Genomic DNA, 20,095 nt, shown 5'->3' with positions numbered 1-20,095 from the left:
TAAGTGTAGTGGCGGTGGTAATAGTATTAGGTGAATTAGAATTAGAAATAGTTGTGTTATTACGATCTAAGTGAAGGTTATTATTATGTTGTGAGAATTGAGGATAGTTTTGGTAATAGTGTTGGTCATCTTCCTTCTCCAATTGTAAGGTGGAATATGATGAAGAGGAGGATAATGGTGGTTGTGATTGTGTGGAGGATGCAGTGTTATTATCATAGTGTTGTTCTTGATGGTGTTGGTGAATAGTAGGGGTTTCAATCGAATAATTAGAAAATTCAAGCTTACCATCATCTGCATTACGATTTCCTACGATGGGATTAGAATTCGTAAGAACGTTAGAAGAAACTGAAGATGATGATGTTGCGGAATTGCTGTTGTTGTTTGTGTTGTTGGAGTTACGACTACTTAAATGTTGAGCATGATTTTGATGATGATGATGACTGTTGTGACTACTGGAAGAGTGTTGATGATGGACTTGTTGTTGTTGATGCTGTTGTTGGTGGTGATAATTGTTATAATGCTGATGATGTTGATGACTGTTGCTGTTGTTATTGTGTAGGGACTGTCTATTGTTAGCAGAGTTATGCTGTTGCATTGATCTTGCATCATCACCTCCCATTATGGAATTTATTTCAGGACTCATGAGTAAAGGTTCCAAATTTAATTTATTACCACGTCTATTAGTAGAACCAGCGGCACTAGTGTTCGAGGAGGTTGGTGAATGTGCGGGTACATGGGAATTATGATGTCCATGGTGATGACTGCTGTTACTGCTATTTATACCTCCGCCATTTGTATTGGCATATGAGTTTTGCGAGTGTCCGCCGCCGCTGCCATGCGTTAGAGGTGGTTCATTTGAATAGTGTGCTACTTTTGAACCCCTGGGATGATTATTTGTCATGGGCGATGTACGCTTTACACCAACTGCAATTAAAAAAAATATTTTATTAAAGTTTGTTTTTCGAATTTCATTAAATTTCTAGAACTTACGTTCCACCTTCATAGAAGAGCCATTATGATGATTATTATGTTGCGTTGATGTCGCCTGCTGGCCATATGAGTTGTGGTAATGTTCCGCATTATGATGTTGACGATTTTGCTGTTGTTGATGATGTTGATGTTGGCCATGTTGACCAGCATGATGTTCGTTGTTATGATGGCCTGTAGTAGATGCAGCTGCCGCTCTTTTTTGTCGTTCCTCGTGTTCCTCTCGGAATTTGCGTGAGGCCATTAATGATGCGGCCAAACCTTATGGAGGAAATAATAGATTTGGGAAAGTTGTTTAATGCCGATTCATATTTTAAGAAAATCATATATGTATGTAGGTTAGGAAAGGCAAGGATTTTGGAAGGTTTCAAATTCAACAAGTAAGAAGCTATATTCGGCAGTGCCGAATCTTAAATACCCTTCACTAAAGTAAGCTTTAAGATAAAGCATTTCTTGATAAAAAAAAACAAACTTTGGGTGAAAAAAAATGTATGAAAATAAATTTGGGTAAAAAAGTTTTGGTTTCAAAAATCGGTTTAAAAAATTGGAAAAAAAATGTTGGTAAAAAAACATTTTTGGTTTAAAAAATAATTAGGTGGAAAACGTTTCTTGGTGTAAAAAAAATTTAGGTGAAACAAATTTTTTTGGTGAAAAAAAAAATCGGATTAAAAAATATTTTTCCCGATTTTGACTTTGAATTATCGGTCCGAAATTCTATGGCGTTATATACGTCGTTGCAAAGGTTTTTGAAATATCTATCATTAGATATCCAAATTGTCTATGTTAATGACTTTAGGCGGGTTTTTGACTTAAAAATCAAATGCAAAGCTTATTCCAAAAGTTTTTGGAATAAGCTATTTATAAACAAAGAATGTTTAAACCTAGCTTAGACTAAAAATCTTATTTTTCACTTATTGTTAAAGGGACTTAGCACGTTTGCACACTAATCTAACGAGCTATCTATTTCGAAAATGATTTATGTATGTTTTAGCCAATTTGGATGGGTAAAATTGAGACGATTTTGCTGATTTTCAGCAATAAAGTTAACGTACATTCATAAATGCAACAAATTAGGGTGTAAGTTATCCCGAGGCTTTCCAAAGTTTATTACAACCCACAGACGGACATAGATTCCAGACAAATCGAGATTCCCGAAATGAATGGATAGGTAATTTGTTATACCTTGTCTATTCAAATGAAAACCTCTTATTCCAACGCCAATACACCAATACTTACCTTCCAGAGGAGGATTTGTGCCATTCAAGCGATTACTGCGCGATGAATGTCTTTCTTTGCTCGATTTGTGGCCGTGGGATGAGGATGATAAATGTTGCGGAGGCTGGACTGGATGATGATCCTGATCTTGGAAGTAGGCCTCAATACAGGGTTTCATCTCTGCTCGTGGCAAAGCCACAGGTTGATAATCTCGATTTGAGGAAGAGGAGGAGGAAGAAGAAGTAGGATTGGTATTAGAGTTTACGGCTGGATTTTTAGCAGTGCCAGTCGATGATGTTGGCAAATGATGATATGGTAAATTATTTAAATCTCTTTCACGTTGGCTACTAATCTGGCTGTTGTTGCTGCTGCTGCTCCCACTGTTGCTGTAGTGACGTGATGGGCCCGTTGCAGCCGAGGAAGACGATGAAGATGATGTGGGTGCATTATGTTGCTGCTGATGATTATTCGTCGTTGAATTTGCGGCTGGTATTGTTTTGTGCTGATATGCAACATTCGCCAAAGTCGCTAAATTATGGGCATACGGAGATTTACTACCAGACTGTGCTGGTTGGGACGTTGATCTCGGTGAGATATCCGTATAGTTAGCAGCTGCTGACAATTGACTGGCTACTTCATCGGTCATCTTGACATGAACTCTTTCGGGTCTTTGAGCATGGTTGTTAATAATCAAGCGTTCTCTTTCCCGTTCCCGTTCCCTCTCACGCTCCTTTTCTCTTTCTCGTTCCCGCTCCCTTTCACGATCCCGCTCACGTTCTCTATCATTAGAACGGTCACGCTCTCTTTCATTATTGTACAGACTACGTTCCAGTAGGTAGGGATTGCGTTCGCCTGAAGCCGATCCTACGGTGGACATGTTAACGGCAGCATTTATTATCGATTGATGCGTAATTTCCAGGGTTCTTTCAATTTCACCATTAACAAGATCCCCAATTGTTTTGGTTGAGGACATAGGTGGCAGTGAATTGCCTCCCGAACCCGCCGAGCCGGGCAGCACCTGATTTAGTTTCTCCTGCGACAAATGACGCCTTAAAGCCATTTTAGCCGGCGAAACTTGTGTATAATCCGGTTGTGAGGAGTTCGAACTTGGCCGGCTGGGTGGCTGCTGTTGTGGATTAATTATATGACCCTGCTGCTGATGATGTTGTGAAATGGCCGATTCTCGACTGCTACTTCGTTCCAAAGACATTAAACGATCTCGCGTAGGTGGATAATATTGCAAAGCAGAATCAGAATTGGCTGATGAGGAACGCACTGGAGGTGCTGGATCTTCCATTAACATTTCACGACTACTGGAACGTTGCTGCAGATGATTTTCAACACTCAAAGGAGGTTGTTTGAATTCCAATGACATATTGTGGGCATTATGTTGACCCATATTCATCATATGCTGCTGTTGCAGTTGAAGTTCTCTTTCTCGTTCTCTTTGCTGACTGGCCATGAATTGTTCGTAATTAGCCGCCGATACTGAACTGCGTCTTCTGTGCAAGTTGTGTTCAGCTGAGGCAGCACCATAAATATTATTTAAATGTTGATTATGTGGATTATTGGGATTAGAATTGAGGGTCGGGTGATATTTGGAGGATTTCGTTGACGAAGGGTTGACTGCCGCCGAGGAAGACGTTGAAGAGTTGAGCGGCTGCATTAGCATGGCTTTACTGGAACCATATTTTGTGAGGCCAACACCAGCGCTACCACCATGTGTTGGTGGAGGTTGTGGTGGTGGTAAAGCTGGCGTTATGGGTGATATAGTGGTGGTAGCATTAAGGTGTGTCATGCCATGGGTAGCGACATTAATAATACTGCTTAAAGAATTATGAGTATTTGAGGATCCTGTGTTAATGTGCGAGTGTTTGCTACGTTTTGGTACGGGTGATTGTTGTGGTGACGGTGAAACTTCTACTTGTACTTGGTTCACCACCTGTTGGGCCTTGCGCTGCTCTTGATCTTCATTGAGGGCTGATGTTATGATACTCTTGAGTCTATCCTCGAAATTGGCAACTTTGGGGGATTCTTGTATGCTGACGACGGGCACATTGTTATTATTGTTATTCGTTTTACGCATGCCCGGCAATTCACATTTGGGCAAAATACCACTAGCCATAGCATTGGAGTTTGCAATGGGCCGTAGTGAGGTGGCTGCATTCGAGGGTATCAGTAAATTGGCATCTCTTTGTTTGGGAGCAGGCATTAAAGTACTGGGATCTTGTTGTTGTTGTTGTGGCACACCACCACCACCATAACCGCCTAAAGAAGGTAAATGTTCATTACTATTTGAACGTTGCTGATGATGGTGTGCAGCATGATGTGATGGATGATGTTTATTTCTGTAGGGTTTATCTTCGGGATGATGTTGTGGGAGATGCTGCTGTTGTATATGATGGTGGTTTTGGTTTATTAGGTGGTGTTGCTGCTGCTGCGATTGTTGGAGTTGCAGCTGATGATGATGTTGTTGATGGTGATTGTTAGCAATGTTTTGATGTTGATGTTTAGACGAGTTAGTGCTAGAGTTTGAAGTCAACTTGCCTGCTTCTATTTTACGTCCCGTTTCCAAAATCTTTTGGGCCAACACCTCCGGATTGCTTTCTTCAATTTTACCAACATCCGGTACATCAGGCCATTCCTGGGAACGTGTACGATGATCTCTACTACGACGCACCGATTTACTGGATGCTTTCGTTACGGTTATAGACGGTTGTGTAGCACTATTATTCGTATTATTATTATTATTTGGCACTAAAGAGGTAGTAGAACAGATATTGTTGTTGTTGTTTGCAGGATTTAATGACAAAGCAGAAGAAGATGCGCCAGCAGATGATAGATTCGCCGTAGAAGTTGCATGATTTAGAGTTATAGAGTTCAAGTGATTATGGTTAGTAGTAAGTTGCAAGGGTTGAGCAGTGTTATTAATGCTATTAGAAGCCGGGTTTGCTAATATGATATTGGTGCCTTGGGCCATTAGGGAGGCGGCAGTTCTTCTTTCATCCACAGACTTTTCCAAACTGTTTGCCTCTTTTTCAATGCTAGACACTTGGGCTACTAGTTTTTTGCGTTGAGCCAAAGTATTGGCTATTTCCTTGAGTACCAATTCATGAGCCGAAGCCTCGGACAACTCCGAACCTGATAAATCATGTAATTTGGTTTTGCCATTCACTCCATACATCCTTTGGTATTCGGGCAAGTGTTGCAGATGCTTTTTCATCAAACGCTTTTGCTCCAGTTCACAGGCCGTTACCTGAGATTGTATTTTCTTAGCTATACCCTGTAGCTCCTTGTGGCGTCCCACAATTTCCTTAGCTTTGGCTATAAGATCATTGGGCGACGACACATTTATGCCCAGCTCATTCATACGTACTTTCAATAAGGCCACACTATCATCTATTAGCACTTTAATTTGTTTATCTAATTGGGAAGCTCGATTTTTAATGCGTTGCTTGCGTTCCTGTTCCAGTTGTATTTGTCTCTTGATGCTGGGTATAAAGGACTTGGATTTCATTTGTTCAATCATAGCCATATACTGCGAACGAAAGACATCCAATAGGATTTGCAAAGCATAGGGAGTGTCTTGAGGCGATGCTGGAATTTCCAGTTCAGTATGAGCCATATGTTCAGTTAACAATGATGTTAATTGTTGATCTATAGTGCCAGGGGCAGGTGGTAACTTTTTGCTCATGGCTTCCACCGAAGTAGAGAGTAAAGTTTCTTGATGCAACACATCCAAGCCAGCAATTTTGATATTTTTTCTTCCTCGGGCGCCCTTTTTTAAGCGTCCCTTACGACCCTTGGCTGCTGCCGAACCACCGCCCGTTGAATTGCCACCAAAATCTTCCTTGGAAGAATTATCTTTAGATGCTTGAGCGGCGGCCTCGGCTCTTTCTTTAGCCGCTGCTTCCCTTTGGGCGGCTGCGGCGGCACTTTTACTTGCTATGGCAGCTTTACGCGTGAGTTTCTTGCGTTTTTTCTGCGTAGCTGTACGAGCAGTACGAGAACTCGTTGTTATGAAATTATTGTTCTCCTCCTCGTCGGTTTGGGAACTCTTGCCTCCCTTGGAACTGCCCCAATCAGACCAAACTTTGCGTGTAACTGCCGGCCCACCACTGCAATTGCTATTGCCGTTCGTGGTATTGGCATCGCCCTCACTCTCAGTCGAAGTATCCACTTCCATATTGCGCTGTTGTTGCTGCTGCTGTTGTTGTTTAAGCTGTTCTTGTTTTTGCAGTTCTTGTTGTTGTTGCTGCTGCTGTTGTTGTTGTTGCCTAGTTTTGGTAGTCGTTGTATTGTTAACATGGGCAGCTGGCGAATTTGTACGTGTTGTATTCGAGTTGGAGTTGGAATTTTGTGAGTTTGTTAAAGCTTGATTGTTAGCTTCACGTTTGGCACGATCTCGGGTAGTGCGTGTAGTTCCACCTACAGAAGAAAAAAAAATTGAAAAGAAAATAAACTCAATAAATACATATTTGTACATACTTTATTGACATGCAATCAAACATTTTTAATTTAATACTTCAAATTTGTTTAAAAATTTTAACAAAATCTCGAAATTATTAAAATAAATAATAAAAAAATTTGTATAAATTATAAAGAAAAGTGGTGAATGAGCATGTTAATGATGAAGAAGAGAGCGTTTGTTTTATTGTTAAACAATTGAACTGCATATGTACATTTTTATCAGAGAAGTCAGCTTTTAGGCATTTTTATTTTTGTACTCTTTCTATCAGAGAGAGATTAATTTGTTTTTGTAAATCCTTTAGATCTGTTTATAATGCTGGGCTTTCTGATGTATTTCTATTACGTACGCTCTACAACCCACATACTATTTTCAAATAATATTCTAGCTGAGTGCTGTGTTTTGTTTGGAGTTTTTGCAGGTTGAACTTACCCGCATGATGATCGTTTTCAGCACCTTTCTGAGTTTTGAGACGTTGAAAATAACGCTCTAGAATCGTACGATCGATGACATGCAGATAATACGAAACTGGTTTACAGGTCCAAGAAACTGAACCTTTCAACGGCGGTATCTCGCTGACATGCATAATCGTACCAATATCACTTAAATTTCTGGTGGGGGAAAAAAAATAGAACAAAACAAACATGAAATTAGTTTATTTTTTTGTTAAGAAAATTTATATAAATAAGGACAAACTTACCTATCAGTTATTCTAAAGTTTAAAGGACAAAAGGATTTGGAGGATACTACTCGAGCGCCATCGCGCAAATCGGCAAAGCGTTCTTTCAACTGATGATCCACATTGGGACCGAAGGCAAAATTATTTACAAACACCAACGATGAACTTGTTATCTTCTCACGATGTTCATCCACCAGAAAATCACCCTTCAGCAATTTGTAGTCACAGTAACGTTTGCCAAACCAGGCCATAAACTGACGAAAGAACATGTCCATACGTTCGGCATAACGAGCCGGTGTATCGGCCTTTTCCACGCCTATACATGACTTTAGCGGGAACGAGCCGGCCATTTGTAGAACCACCTGTCCTACACCCGAACCCAAATCAACGAAAGTATCATCGTTGCTCACATTTACATGTTTTATCATTTGTTGCACCAATTCATATGATGTTTCACCGTAAACCTCCGGCGAAAATGGTTCATAGTTGTTGAGTTTATCGGGATCGAGTACGGCAGCATTGTAAACTAATTGTAAAATATGTCTTAAGAGACTGGGATGAGCGAATTTATTTAAGCGCTCAGCGGGCAGTGAGGTTCCTTTTTCCTAGAAATTGGGAAAAAAAGCGATTATGTATTTTAATAAATATTTTGTTAGTTGTTTAAATAAAATACAAAACAGGCATAAAAACTTAAATAAAACAACAACAAAAATGATTTACTATAGGAAGTGGTGACTGGGGGAACTAAAGGAAACTAAACAAATTTTATATTGTATAAATTATGAATAAAACTTTTTAAATTTGTAAAAATTATAAAAAAAATATATAAGGTATAAATGCTGCCATTAAACCTAACTTAAGGGCAGGTTTTTGACTTGAAGATCAACGTTTAAATTAAAATGAATCTTTAAATTATAAAAAAAAACTTGATAAAGGGGGTAGGAAGGTGTCGCCGGTCCATATTTTCCGAATTATGGGCCTCGGTATAACTAAACCAGCCAAAAAAGTTTGAAGACCATGAATTGAAGGCATGACTCCATGAAAATTGTTGTAAAACTCAACAAAAGCTTGCAAAATCATTGGGAGCTACTCAAGGCGCAATTTCAAAACGTTTGTAAGCATCAGGATTCATCCAAATCAGGGAAATTGGGCACATGTTGCAATGTACCTGTTAATAAGTATTTATAATGAAGTGTTTGGGAAGTTTTGCCTGTCCCGCTTTATAGTTCAGACCTTGCAAGGTCCGATTACTATTTGGTTCGATCAATGCAGAACGCTCTCTCTTGCATACGCTTCACTTTGGAACAGAGTAACCGAAATTGGCTTGATTCGTTTTTGGCCTCAAAATTTGAGCAGTTCTTTAGGCTCGGAATTCATATGTTGTCAGAAGGATGGGAAAAATGTACAAATGTTTCAAAATAAAAGCTAAACATTTGAAAAATCCCGCATTTTTAAATCATACACCCAATATTCCCCAACAAATGCGTTTCAATAATTAAATATCTATTATCAGCCCAATCATGAATACAAAATCCGCGCGTGTTTTTTTCCTTTTCCCATTTTTAATACTGAATTTTAATAGGAAAAATGGGAAAAGGGAAAAAAAACTCCCGCAGATTTTTTATTCATGATTGGGCTGTATATTTCAAAAAATAGACCTTACTAGTGAAAAGAGGTCAGAAAAAGTGCAATATTTTTTGATAGACTAATAAAACGGTCCTAAAATTAAATTTTTAACATCTAATGTCTTAAGAAAACCAAGAAGAAGAAAAAACAATTAATAAATGAGAAATATGCTAAATGTAATTCAACTACTTACCAATGCAACAATACTGTCCACGGCTTTATTGAAACGATCGACAAGATTTGTCATAGTCTTATAACAGGCAGTGTCTATATGATTAAGATTAATCTCTTCGAATGCCGATGAGATGCTTGGCAGTTCATCACAAACAAATTTAATGGTATCGATGATATCAATGCCATTATCGTGTCTATCCTGGCCGGTGCCAACTTGCAAGGGCCACGAAAATGTTAAGACCTCCGATGAACCAGCTGGCGAACGCAACACCAAGTCTTTGACTTGAGGTGTTGCCATATTTTGTACAAAATACCCGTTGCTCTCTCCAAGTGGGTCTCAAAATTTAAGGTGTTTATTTTGAATGCTTATCCAGACACACACACACAGGCACACTCAAGCAATTCCAGAGCAGCCCAGCCAGGCAGCAGCTAGTTCACTAGAATTGGTGTTGGATAAAACTAGCAGACAGAGGCACACGATGAAGGCCGTGGCAGAGATTAAACGTAAATGATTGAAGAATTCTTTAAAAGGGTGTTAAAAGAGGCTGTTTTAGCTTGCTAGTGGTAGGTTTTAATAACAAGATTGATGACAGTGATGTTGGTTGTTGATCTTTTGATTGTTCTCTTTGCTTGTCTTTTGCTACTCTCTCTCTGTGTTTTTTGCTTTTGCTTTTAATGTTGTTGTTATCCTTTGGTGACGTGGTGAAATGACGTTGGTGGTAGTTTGAATTTTCTTAGATGTTAGACTACTTATACAATGGTGCCAGATTTATTCGGTGGGTGTTTATTGTAGAGTTTTTCTTTATTTTTTTTATTTTCGGGTTGTAAAGGCAGTTGTTGTTTTTTGTTTTTATTTAATTTTTATTTTTTAGTTTTAGATGATTTTTATTTATGAATTAATGTTTTAAATAAAAGTTAAATGGGGGGTAGGTAGCAAAAAATAACACAATAAAGTAGTGTAGTATAAATAAATAAAATAATTCAGTTTTAACGTAATGGCAGGAGAAGGGTTTTATTTATTATTTTCCGTTTGTTAACTTTTTCTTAAATTTTTCACTTTTTTTTTTGTTGTAATAAGCGTTGTTTTTTCAGAAGAGGCGTGAAAAATTTAAATCGAAAAAAATTTGAATATTATTCCTTAACATAACAAAGTGTGTGTGTTTTTTGTTTTAATATTTTATTTTATAGGCTAGTAGTTGGATAGTGAGTGTGAGTGTTTCGAAATATTCAACGTTATAATTTAAACAGCGTTTGAGAATTAAAAAATCCGTAACAAAAGTGTAAATATATTAATAAAGTCGGCGTTATTGTTACGTTTGAAATTGGCTTTAAGACGTTAGACGTTTGTTTGATTTTTATATTTCCGTAAACAATTCTAACAAAATATAACAATAACTGATGATAATTGCGCAATTTTGTTCTTTTCAATTGTATGTTAAGATAACGATACATTTTCGTAAACATACAACATTTTCATTGATTTACAACAACACTCTTTTACGTTACGGTTTCACGTTACGTTACATAACTCGATTTTGGTTTTCTCTCCTTCTCGGCTTTAAAATTTATGACAAATTGTGTGTTTGTAACTTGAGATGACTTTTTTTTTTATTTATGTATTTTTTTTTCTTTTGACGTAAGAGCATAAGTGTCTGTAAAAGAAATAGAATGAGAAAAAGTTAAACAAAAATTAAATTAGGTTAAGTTCAAAAAAAAAAAAAAAAAATCATTTTGTTAACAAATAAGTAAAATAATAATATATGTAAATTAAAGGATGTGGTTAAATTATTAAATGAAAATATAATTGAAATAATAACAATAAGGATAAATTTTAGACTTAAAGATAACATTGAGACATACGTATGTATAATATTAAAGGTGTAGCAGAGCCTTTTGATTTGAAAAGAAATAAAAACTAATTCAATCACTTTGCGCTATAAAATTTTAAAACTAGAACCCTTACCACCATATTCATAAAAAAATGATAAATTTATCATAATGTTTTAAAGCAAAATTTCCATTTAAAATTTGATTTAAAAATATTTAAATTTAAAAATTGTTTATGATCCAAGGCGAATTCATTTACAGGTAGCCCCAAATCTACAAAAAATACAACAATACAAAAACCAACATGGATTTTGTTTTTGTAAAAGTAGCCGCTGCTGTCAACAGCTGACAGCAAAAATCAATATTAAAGGTGAAAATAAATAAAGACGTGATAGTTCTACTGTTATATATTGTTTCTTAAAAAATAAAAGCATTATATGTATTTAAATTAACAAACCAATGTAAAAAACTTTAACATATGGAAGTCAAATAACAAATCGAGCACAATGTCACCTGTAATGAATTCGCCTAGATCAAAACCCTTTCATCTAGGGAAACTTAAAATAAATTAACATAAATGTTGTTGTTTGCGTTAAATATTAAAGCCGTAATCCGAAAATGGTTTTATATTATAAACAAGTTAAAGGTTTACTTAAATCTTAAACATACAATTCATGTTTTAGTTTGACAGATCCTAACTAACCCTTACCCTAGGTCTCCACGTAGCAATTTTTATTGCTGTAATTGTCAAATTTGATTGCGTCAATGAAATTTGCGAGCTACTCAAGCAGAAAACGTTTGCAAGCAGCAGGATTCTTCCAAAAACAGGAAAATAAGGTACCATACGAATTGAAGCCGAGAGACCTTGAAATACGATTTTTCATATCCGAAATAATGTTTGAACGCTATAAAAGAAAATAATTTTTACACCGAATCAAAACCCGAAGCGTGAGATCGTACGTGAAGCCCGGCCAACTAGCCGCATCGACACCAGAGCTAAATATCCATGGCGCTAAGGTATGCTCTGTATTTGTTGGGAGCAAAAGGTTCCTATCTGCTGAAATCTGGACAGACAATCACAGGGAACATGTACCGAACGCAACATTTTAAGCGTCCAATTGCCGAAAAACTCCCAAAATATGCGGCCAGACATGATACCGAAATATTCCATCATGACAACGCTAGGCCATGTTGCAATACCTGTTAAAAAGTATTTAGAAAGATGTGGTTGCGAAGTAATAATTATAAGGTGTATGCGTTACGGCAACAAATACAACAATACAAAAACAAATAACTTTTATAGTGTCAAAAACAGCTGACACAATGTATACAAACTACAGCAAAAAAAATTTTGACAAGATTAAAGTTGTAAACAAACTCGAGCAAAAAAATAATCAGCTGTTTGATTAATGTCACCTTGTATATCATTACACCATGGTACAGACCTTGCCCCGTCCGACTACTATTGGTTTCGATCGATGCAGAACGATCTCTCTAGGATACGCTTCACTTTAGAACAGAGTATCCGAAATTGGCTTGATTCGTTCTTGGCCCCAAAAAATTAGCAGTTCTTTTGGCTCGTAATCATAGCTAACAATGGCCAATACTTTGAGTATTTTGTACAAATGTTTTAAAATAAAAGCTAAATATTTAAAAAAAATCACGCATTTTTAAGTCGTTAGTTTGTCAAACTTATTTTAGCAATATGCACTCAATCTGTTCAGAAATATCTTTTTCTTTTAGAAAAATAGATTTAGAATTTAATGTATGCTTTACATTAAAATATTTCTTCTCATTTTGACCCATTTTCGGTGCGTCATATTGTAAATGTTAATGACTTAGTAATCCAGATACAGATAAAAAATCGATATAGACGCCTATATAGCCATTTGTGAAGCAATTTTCCCGAAATTAAATAGCAACCGAACCGACTATTTCGTATATATTGATGTATGAATCATGTTTATCATTTATCAGGGTTCTTCAGAAAGTTGATTTCAACAGACAGACAAAAATTTAATTTTAAAATATTTAAATAGTTTTATTTTAATAAAATATGTACCCAAGTAAATATTTACCATGCCAAAAATACTCTTTACTGTGCTAACATTAAAGTCTACGCAATGATTGGGCAGCACTATGTTAACAAGCTGTAAGCTGTCAAAGTATAACGCATTCTATGTAATGCATGTCATTACCTAATTTCACCTCATCAGTATTGCCATATTAGCTGAATAACAATACATACAATAATAATGCATTTTTAATGTAATAGATTTCTAATGTTTTACCTGTTTTATTTGACATTGTAATTAATAATTGGTTTTATAAATATCTTTAAAATTAAGCAATACAACATTTTTTTTCCTTTCTGTTTATTATTTTTTTTTCCACAAATATGTGTACATATGCAAATAAAAATAAATTATTACAAGTTGTATTGTGCAATTTATTCATGGTCACGCAAATTACTATTACAGCATTTATTTAAACAAAACTAGCAAAAACAACTACAACAACAACTGTCAGTTAAATATTACAAAAGTTGCTAATAGAATATTTGCAAAAATAAAAAAAATAAAAAATAATTATTTAATGCAAACACAATTATAGTTTATACGTAAAAAATAATTTATATTTATATACTTCATATGTATAGAAAAAATTATAGACAAGGTCAAGTACTCGAGAGTTTTATTGATAAAAAGCTTATAAATTTATTAAAATACTTTATAAATACTATTTGTATTTAGATTATTAAGGAAATAATCATTTTCAGGGAATTCATTTAATAAAACAAATGTGGTTGGGTTAAATTTTTACGAAAAAGGCGCATCGCGATTCTTGTTCTATAAGTCATTCCAAGAAATTTAGCCGAAGTAATCATAGCTCAAAAATTAATTCGAGAACCCAGTGTTTTCAAAATAGGTATTTTATATATTCTGGAATCTTATAGATAGTGGAGTCGATTAAGCAATTTCCGTATGTCTGTCTGTCTGTTGAAATCAACTTCCCGAAGCCCCTAAATAACTTACATACACGATTCATATATCAATATCTCCGGAATTCTTCCGGCTCGGTTGCTATAGAAAATCGGAAAAATATTTTTTAACCCAAATTTTTTTCACCAAAAGGTTTTTTTCGCTAAATATTAAAAAAATAAATTGAAAAAAACAAAAAAAAAAATTTTATTTAAAAGAAAAAATTTTTTTTTTCAAAAAATTAAAAAAACTACTTTTAAAAAAAAATAAATTTTGTTTACCTAAAAATATTAAAATTTTTTTATTTTGAAGTATAATTTGGTGAAGGGTATATAAGGATTCGGCGCAGCCGAATATAGCTCTCTTACTTGTTTTAATTTATCGCCTTTTTTTGGGGAAAATTTACGAAAGTGTTGTGAAAATTGAATTGCAATGGATACCGGTAATTCGAAATTCATTTTTGAGTTGTTGAAAATACAATGGAAACTTTTCCAAATATTCAAAAAATAGATCAAAGTCCAACAGAAATGATTATTTACTTACATAATATTAACAAACAGAATAAGAAATAAATAATTAAATTCGGGAAATAGAAAATAAACTAAAAAGCTTAGAGTAGAGAACTAGCGTAAAAATAATTATTCTCTCCAAAATTTTATGGCTGACACAACAACAAAATACAATAGCGGTATTCAGTGTTTGTTGTGTTTTAGATTACAACTGTTTGTTATTGCAATAATTTTGATATTTGCAATAATTTCGATATTTTAAGCAACTTTGCAATGCTACATGCAAATTAGGTAACAGCTGATATACAGAATTATTCGTTGAGAAATTTTACAAAAATGTGTTTGATTATTTTGTGATATTGTTTTAAAATGCCACGAAGCAGTGCAATATAAAATACTATCGAAGTAATTGTAGAAGTTGCCCAGGAAATAGTTCCGAACGAAGTTATATTCATAATTTTGTTGGGTTTTTCTCTTTTTAATTTTTTATTTAGAGTTGTATTTTATTTGACGATTTTAAATTGTTGCTTTCAAATGTCAGCTGTTCGAGTATCAGTGATGCAACAAACGCAATACACGTAGGTTTATTATTTCACAAAAGCCATGATGTGACAATTGCAATTATTTGTATTTTGTTTTACGATTACAAACAAAAGCTACAATATTTTGCATTTGCATTTTCTCAAGACCATATGCATCAAAGACTGAACACCGCTAATGATTTACCTGTATTTTGTTGTTGCAAGACTTAAGTTTAAGGACAACAAACTTAGGTTTTTGTCCACCAGTAACGCTTCTATGTATAATTTATTCTATACTAAAAAAATATTCATTATTATAGTATAGACAAAATCAAGAGATTTAACATTTGACACCTGTCATACCAATACAAAAATCCAATCTAATTCAACATTGCTGTGATTCAAATATTTTTTGTACAATTTTATGCCGCCATTAATCAAAATCAAACTGTCTTCTTGAAAATATTAAATTAAATAGTAAAGGAAATAAGAATCTTCACAATAATTTTTATTATCAACTCAATTTCTATTTGATTACTAACAATATTTTCATAAAAGTGTTTAATAAAGCAACCCTGTAAGGTGAAGAGGCAAAAAAATGTAAACAAACGGCAACACTCAAACCAAACAGACATTGAGATAGGTATTTATTTATATTTTTTATTTATTTATAAGCCACATTATGTATTTGTTTATGTTTGTACGGATGGATGTACTCATTATGACAATCAGTTGCAACAAAACTGAAAAAAAAAAAAAAAAACTACAATGCAACTATTAATGTTTGTACTTGTATTAAAGTATGTATCAGAGTATTGTACTAAATAATTTGTATTGTTTGCAATTGTAGGTATGTATTTAGTTAGGATTTTTTTTTTATAAAAAAATATATTTTTCTGTTTATATATTTGTATGTAGTATTAAGTTTTGTGTGTGATTGTTGATTTGTGCTAGTTTTATATTTCTACAATTTATGCTATACATACTATATTTATACACTTTTATTTATTTTTGCATTGTTGTTTTTTTTCCTCTCTTGTTTTGCTATTTTGTTTTTAAGTATTTATTTTAATATTCTTTTTCCATTTTGCTTAATTGACCTTGACATAAAAAACAACATGAAATAATTCTTGTTTTTTTTTTCTTTCTCAAATAGTAACAAATTAATAATGAAAACTATATTATGTGCTGTACTATTATTATTGGCAATTAAAAGCATATAAATTAATAATTAAAAATTTAAATAATAAAATTTTAATGACTTAAGAAATTGTGAAAACAAAACTGGCAATCATTTTATGTTTAAGCCACCATTTCTTTTAAGCAAATTAGAGTGACATACAATCAATGAGAGTAGTGACATTGAAAGAGTGTAAGAGGAAATATATTTATACTATTGTAAATACAAAAGTATGCATGAGTATGTGGGTGTGGGTGGGTGTTTGTTCATGTTCATAAGAAGAAGAAAACAAAAATGCCAATTTAAAAGAAAACAGAGTGGGACAGAAAAACAATAACAAAACTTGAATCATACAAATATCAGCAAAAAGGTCAATGACACTTGTGACATGAAAGTACTACTTATTTACATATTATTTGCTTTTAATCTGTTGACTGAATTTAGACAAATGCTAAAACAAGCCAATTTAATTTTAGAGCAGAATAAAACGTGTTAATAATAAAACAATTTATAGTTAAATAAAGTAAATAAAAATTGGAAATTATTAGAACTAGATTCAATAAAAATGGATCATGTAAATAGGGCGTGTTTGAAACGGTAGCAAAATACTGTATGTAGTAAGTAAAATTTTGACACTTCTGATTTAAAATTTCTGACAAGCAGCAAGTTCAAAGTTAAATTAAAGTCTTTGATTTCGATTGACCATTCATTTTAAAATGGAAACTGTTTTGAAATCTATTTTTAGGATATTTCTTAGATAAATTCAAATAAAATATAGTAAATTTCAGCGTTTTTAAGCATTAAAGTATAACAAAAAAATACATTTATAGAATGTGGTTATACTTCTTACAGCCTTACCTAAACAATAATGTCAAGAGTTGCGTTTTCTGTTATTTGAGCTGTATGGCTGACTAATATCATAACTTGCATTTCAATCATATTATATTATTAAAATAAAATATTATTAAAATAACATCTGTGTATAACAATATCACGTGTTTGTTTTACAATTTTATAATTAATAGTAGTATTTTAATGCAAATAACCACAACAATTAGTAATTTATGATTAATACAATTGAATACAATTTTCCCACCATTAAATAAATGTGTTATTTCTAAAGTCCGACCGAAACCGGGTACTCAGGCCGAAACTGAACGTAATTGTACGGCCTAATCTAAAACAAACCGAACATTTTCAACGCGCGAGAGATGATTTGTGAGTTGTGATTATGGCACGGAAGACAAAGATCGTCCAGGACAGACAAAAAAGTTTGAAGGCCAAGAAATGAAGGCATTACTGCAAAATCGTTGGGAGCTACTCAAGCAGCAATTTCAAAATGTTTGCGATTAGGAGGATTCATTAAAATGCAGACAAATCGGGAACAATACGAATAGAATGACCTTGAACGACGGAACCATACGAATAGAATGACCTTGAAAGACGGAATCATTACATCGCTGAAAAATTTATCCATTACGATAACCCGAAGCGTAAGAAATCGTATGTACAGTCCGGCCAACTAGACGAATCGCCACCAAAGCCAAATAACCATGGTAAGGTAATGCACTATATTTGGTGGGAGCAAAAGGAACCTATCCATTATGAGCTGCTGAAATCTGACCAGACCATCACAGGAAACCTGTACCGAACACAACTGATTCGTTTGAAGCGAGCATTGACCAAAAATCGTCTAGAGTATGCGGCCAGACATGAAACCGTAATATTCTATCATGACAAAGCTCGGCCACGTGTTGAAATACCTGTTAAAAAGTATTTAGAATAAAGTGGTTATGAAATTTATAGTTCTCCTTGCCTCCCCCGACTACTATTTGTTTCGATCGATGCAGAACGTTTTCTCTGATATTGGTTTGAGCTCGGAATCCATATGTTGCCAAAAATATGAGTAAAGGTAATAGCTAACAATGGTCAATACTTTGAATAAATTCATATTGTACAAATGTTTCAAAATAAAAGCTAAACATTTGAAAAAAATCATGGGGCCGAATTACCGCATTCGTGATCAAAAAAAGATTTCGATATCGAAATTATAATAAAATGTACTAAATTTCTTGCTCGATATCGAATGCCATAATCTCGAATAAGAAAATTACGATCAGTTTTATTTGATATCGAATGCGGTAATTCGGCCACTGCATTTCAAGTCATACACCCAATATATTTTTTTTAATTTTTATTCCCTTTCAATTTAAATTGTTACCGAATTATCCCATTTTTGGTTTTGTATGGAATTTGTTAATTATTTCTATTTATTTTTAGTTCTTTTTAATTTAAATTTGTACCTGAATTAAGCCCTTATTGTTTTGGAAACACTTTGCTGCTCTCTCTTTCTCTACACCCCTTTGGTTTTCGATATGTAATATTACATAACATTCTTTATAAAAATTAATTCATATCTTATTGTAAACATATACAAAAATTTATAAATAAATTTGTTTATATTTTGTATTTGTAGTCTTTACTTGAAATTTTTTCTTAAATTTTAATTGTTTTTTTTACTTTGGCTCATGTTTATTTACATTTATAGTTTGTTTGTTTACATTTTTATTGTCGACTCATTCTCTCCGCCAACGATAGAGAGATGGCAGAGTTGCAATGAAAATGCCATTTTATTTGTATGTTAATTTGTGTTGGGTGTGTGTGCTTGCGTATGTAAATTTGTTGGTTTATATCTTTTATTTCCTTGTTGCTCATTGCTGGGTTTATACGACGAGTATTTTCGCTGATGATGCATAATATTTATAGTTTTTAGATGAACGTTAGTCGGGGGCAGTTGGGTCTGTTATGTATAAAATCAAACACTTGTACAATTTTATAATTAAATTTTTCATTAAGTTTTACGTTTTAATTATGGCTGCTATTTTAGCGTTCGTCTGTGATGCCATATTTCTGTTTGCAGTAAAAATGCTATGATTATGAATAAAACCTTATTTTTAAAGAGAAATTTAAGCAAATTTATTTTATTTAAAGTATAAATAAACAGCAAGTTTCTAAGAATATTTTGGGCAAAATCTAGGATTTGTTTTGAAATATGTGTCTCATTTGAATTGGATTTAAAAATTTTTTCACTGCCCATTGTGCTTAATATGTATATGCAAAATAGTTTCCATTAAAAATATTTTCCTTCGTGTTCTACTTAAATTTTTTTTAGTTTTTGTTATTACTATGATTTCATATTTATTTTCTGCGATTATTACTACGTGTGTGCTCCACATTTGTAATGTGTGGAAAACTATGTTATTTTTTTCATGGAAAGAAAAAAATTTATATATTGCAACTATAACGTATGTAGTATGTTCATTTTCAATATTTTCTCAATATGAGCCTGAAATAACAAACATTTTTACATTTAACACTCTCAGGGAAAGTTAACACAAACTATTATTACACAGCCACAAAATTGTTGAAAAATAATAAAAAACCAAAACAAGCTTTAGAACTTTTTATATTAAATTTTTGGAGAATATTTTTAACACAAATATAAACAAGATTCTCGATCTTTTATTAAAATTAAATTATCAGTGATTTTATTTTTGAAGTTTAGATCGGAAACCCTCCAATCTAAAACCTAACTCAGTTATGAAAAACCTAAGTGGTAACAATATATTATTTAACGCTTAAATCAAAAAATAATTAATTAACTATATCTCAGTAGAAAAAACAGTTTTTACTATTAAAATAATTGTCTGCTCTAAAAACAAAACTCTATTAATACAGGTGTTAATGGCCAAATGCGACCTAGTTTCATTATTATGATTACTATTTTTACTTTTATTATCTTATTTCTATGTGCTTCGCTTACATTAATATAAAATAAATATAAAATAGTGCTTATTGTATGTATTTATAAATACAGAGATAATAAATAAAATTGTCTTATCTCTCTAGGGGCGCGGCAGAATTTATT

General features: G+C 33.4%; 1 protein-coding gene across 2 annotated transcripts in view; it reads right to left on the bottom strand.

Annotated features, from left to right (window-relative positions):
* Positions 1–20,095, bottom strand: part of gpp (grappa) — a 133,031-nt gene that overhangs the window by 12,211 nt on the left and 100,725 nt on the right. For both annotated transcript variants that reach the window (XM_065502385.1, XM_065502458.1), the window contains exons 3-9: positions 9,768–10,801; positions 9,169–9,452; positions 7,371–7,954; positions 7,103–7,281; positions 2,224–6,630; positions 991–1,248; positions 286–924 (exon numbers count right to left, since the gene is read on the bottom strand). In XM_065502385.1, the coding sequence (XP_065358457.1) occupies positions 286–924; positions 991–1,248; positions 2,224–6,630; positions 7,103–7,281; positions 7,371–7,954; positions 9,169–9,447 (6,346 nt within the window). In that variant the 5' untranslated portion in view covers positions 9,448–9,452; positions 9,768–10,801. The remainder of the gene's footprint in view (positions 1–285; positions 925–990; positions 1,249–2,223; positions 6,631–7,102; positions 7,282–7,370; positions 7,955–9,168; positions 9,453–9,767; positions 10,802–20,095) is intronic.

The sequence above is a fragment of the Calliphora vicina genome, chromosome 1 (assembly GCF_958450345.1).
Source record: "Calliphora vicina chromosome 1, idCalVici1.1, whole genome shotgun sequence".
Classification (NCBI taxonomy): domain Eukaryota; kingdom Metazoa; phylum Arthropoda; class Insecta; order Diptera; family Calliphoridae; genus Calliphora; species Calliphora vicina.
This window is presented reverse-complemented; position numbering and strand designations above follow the sequence as displayed.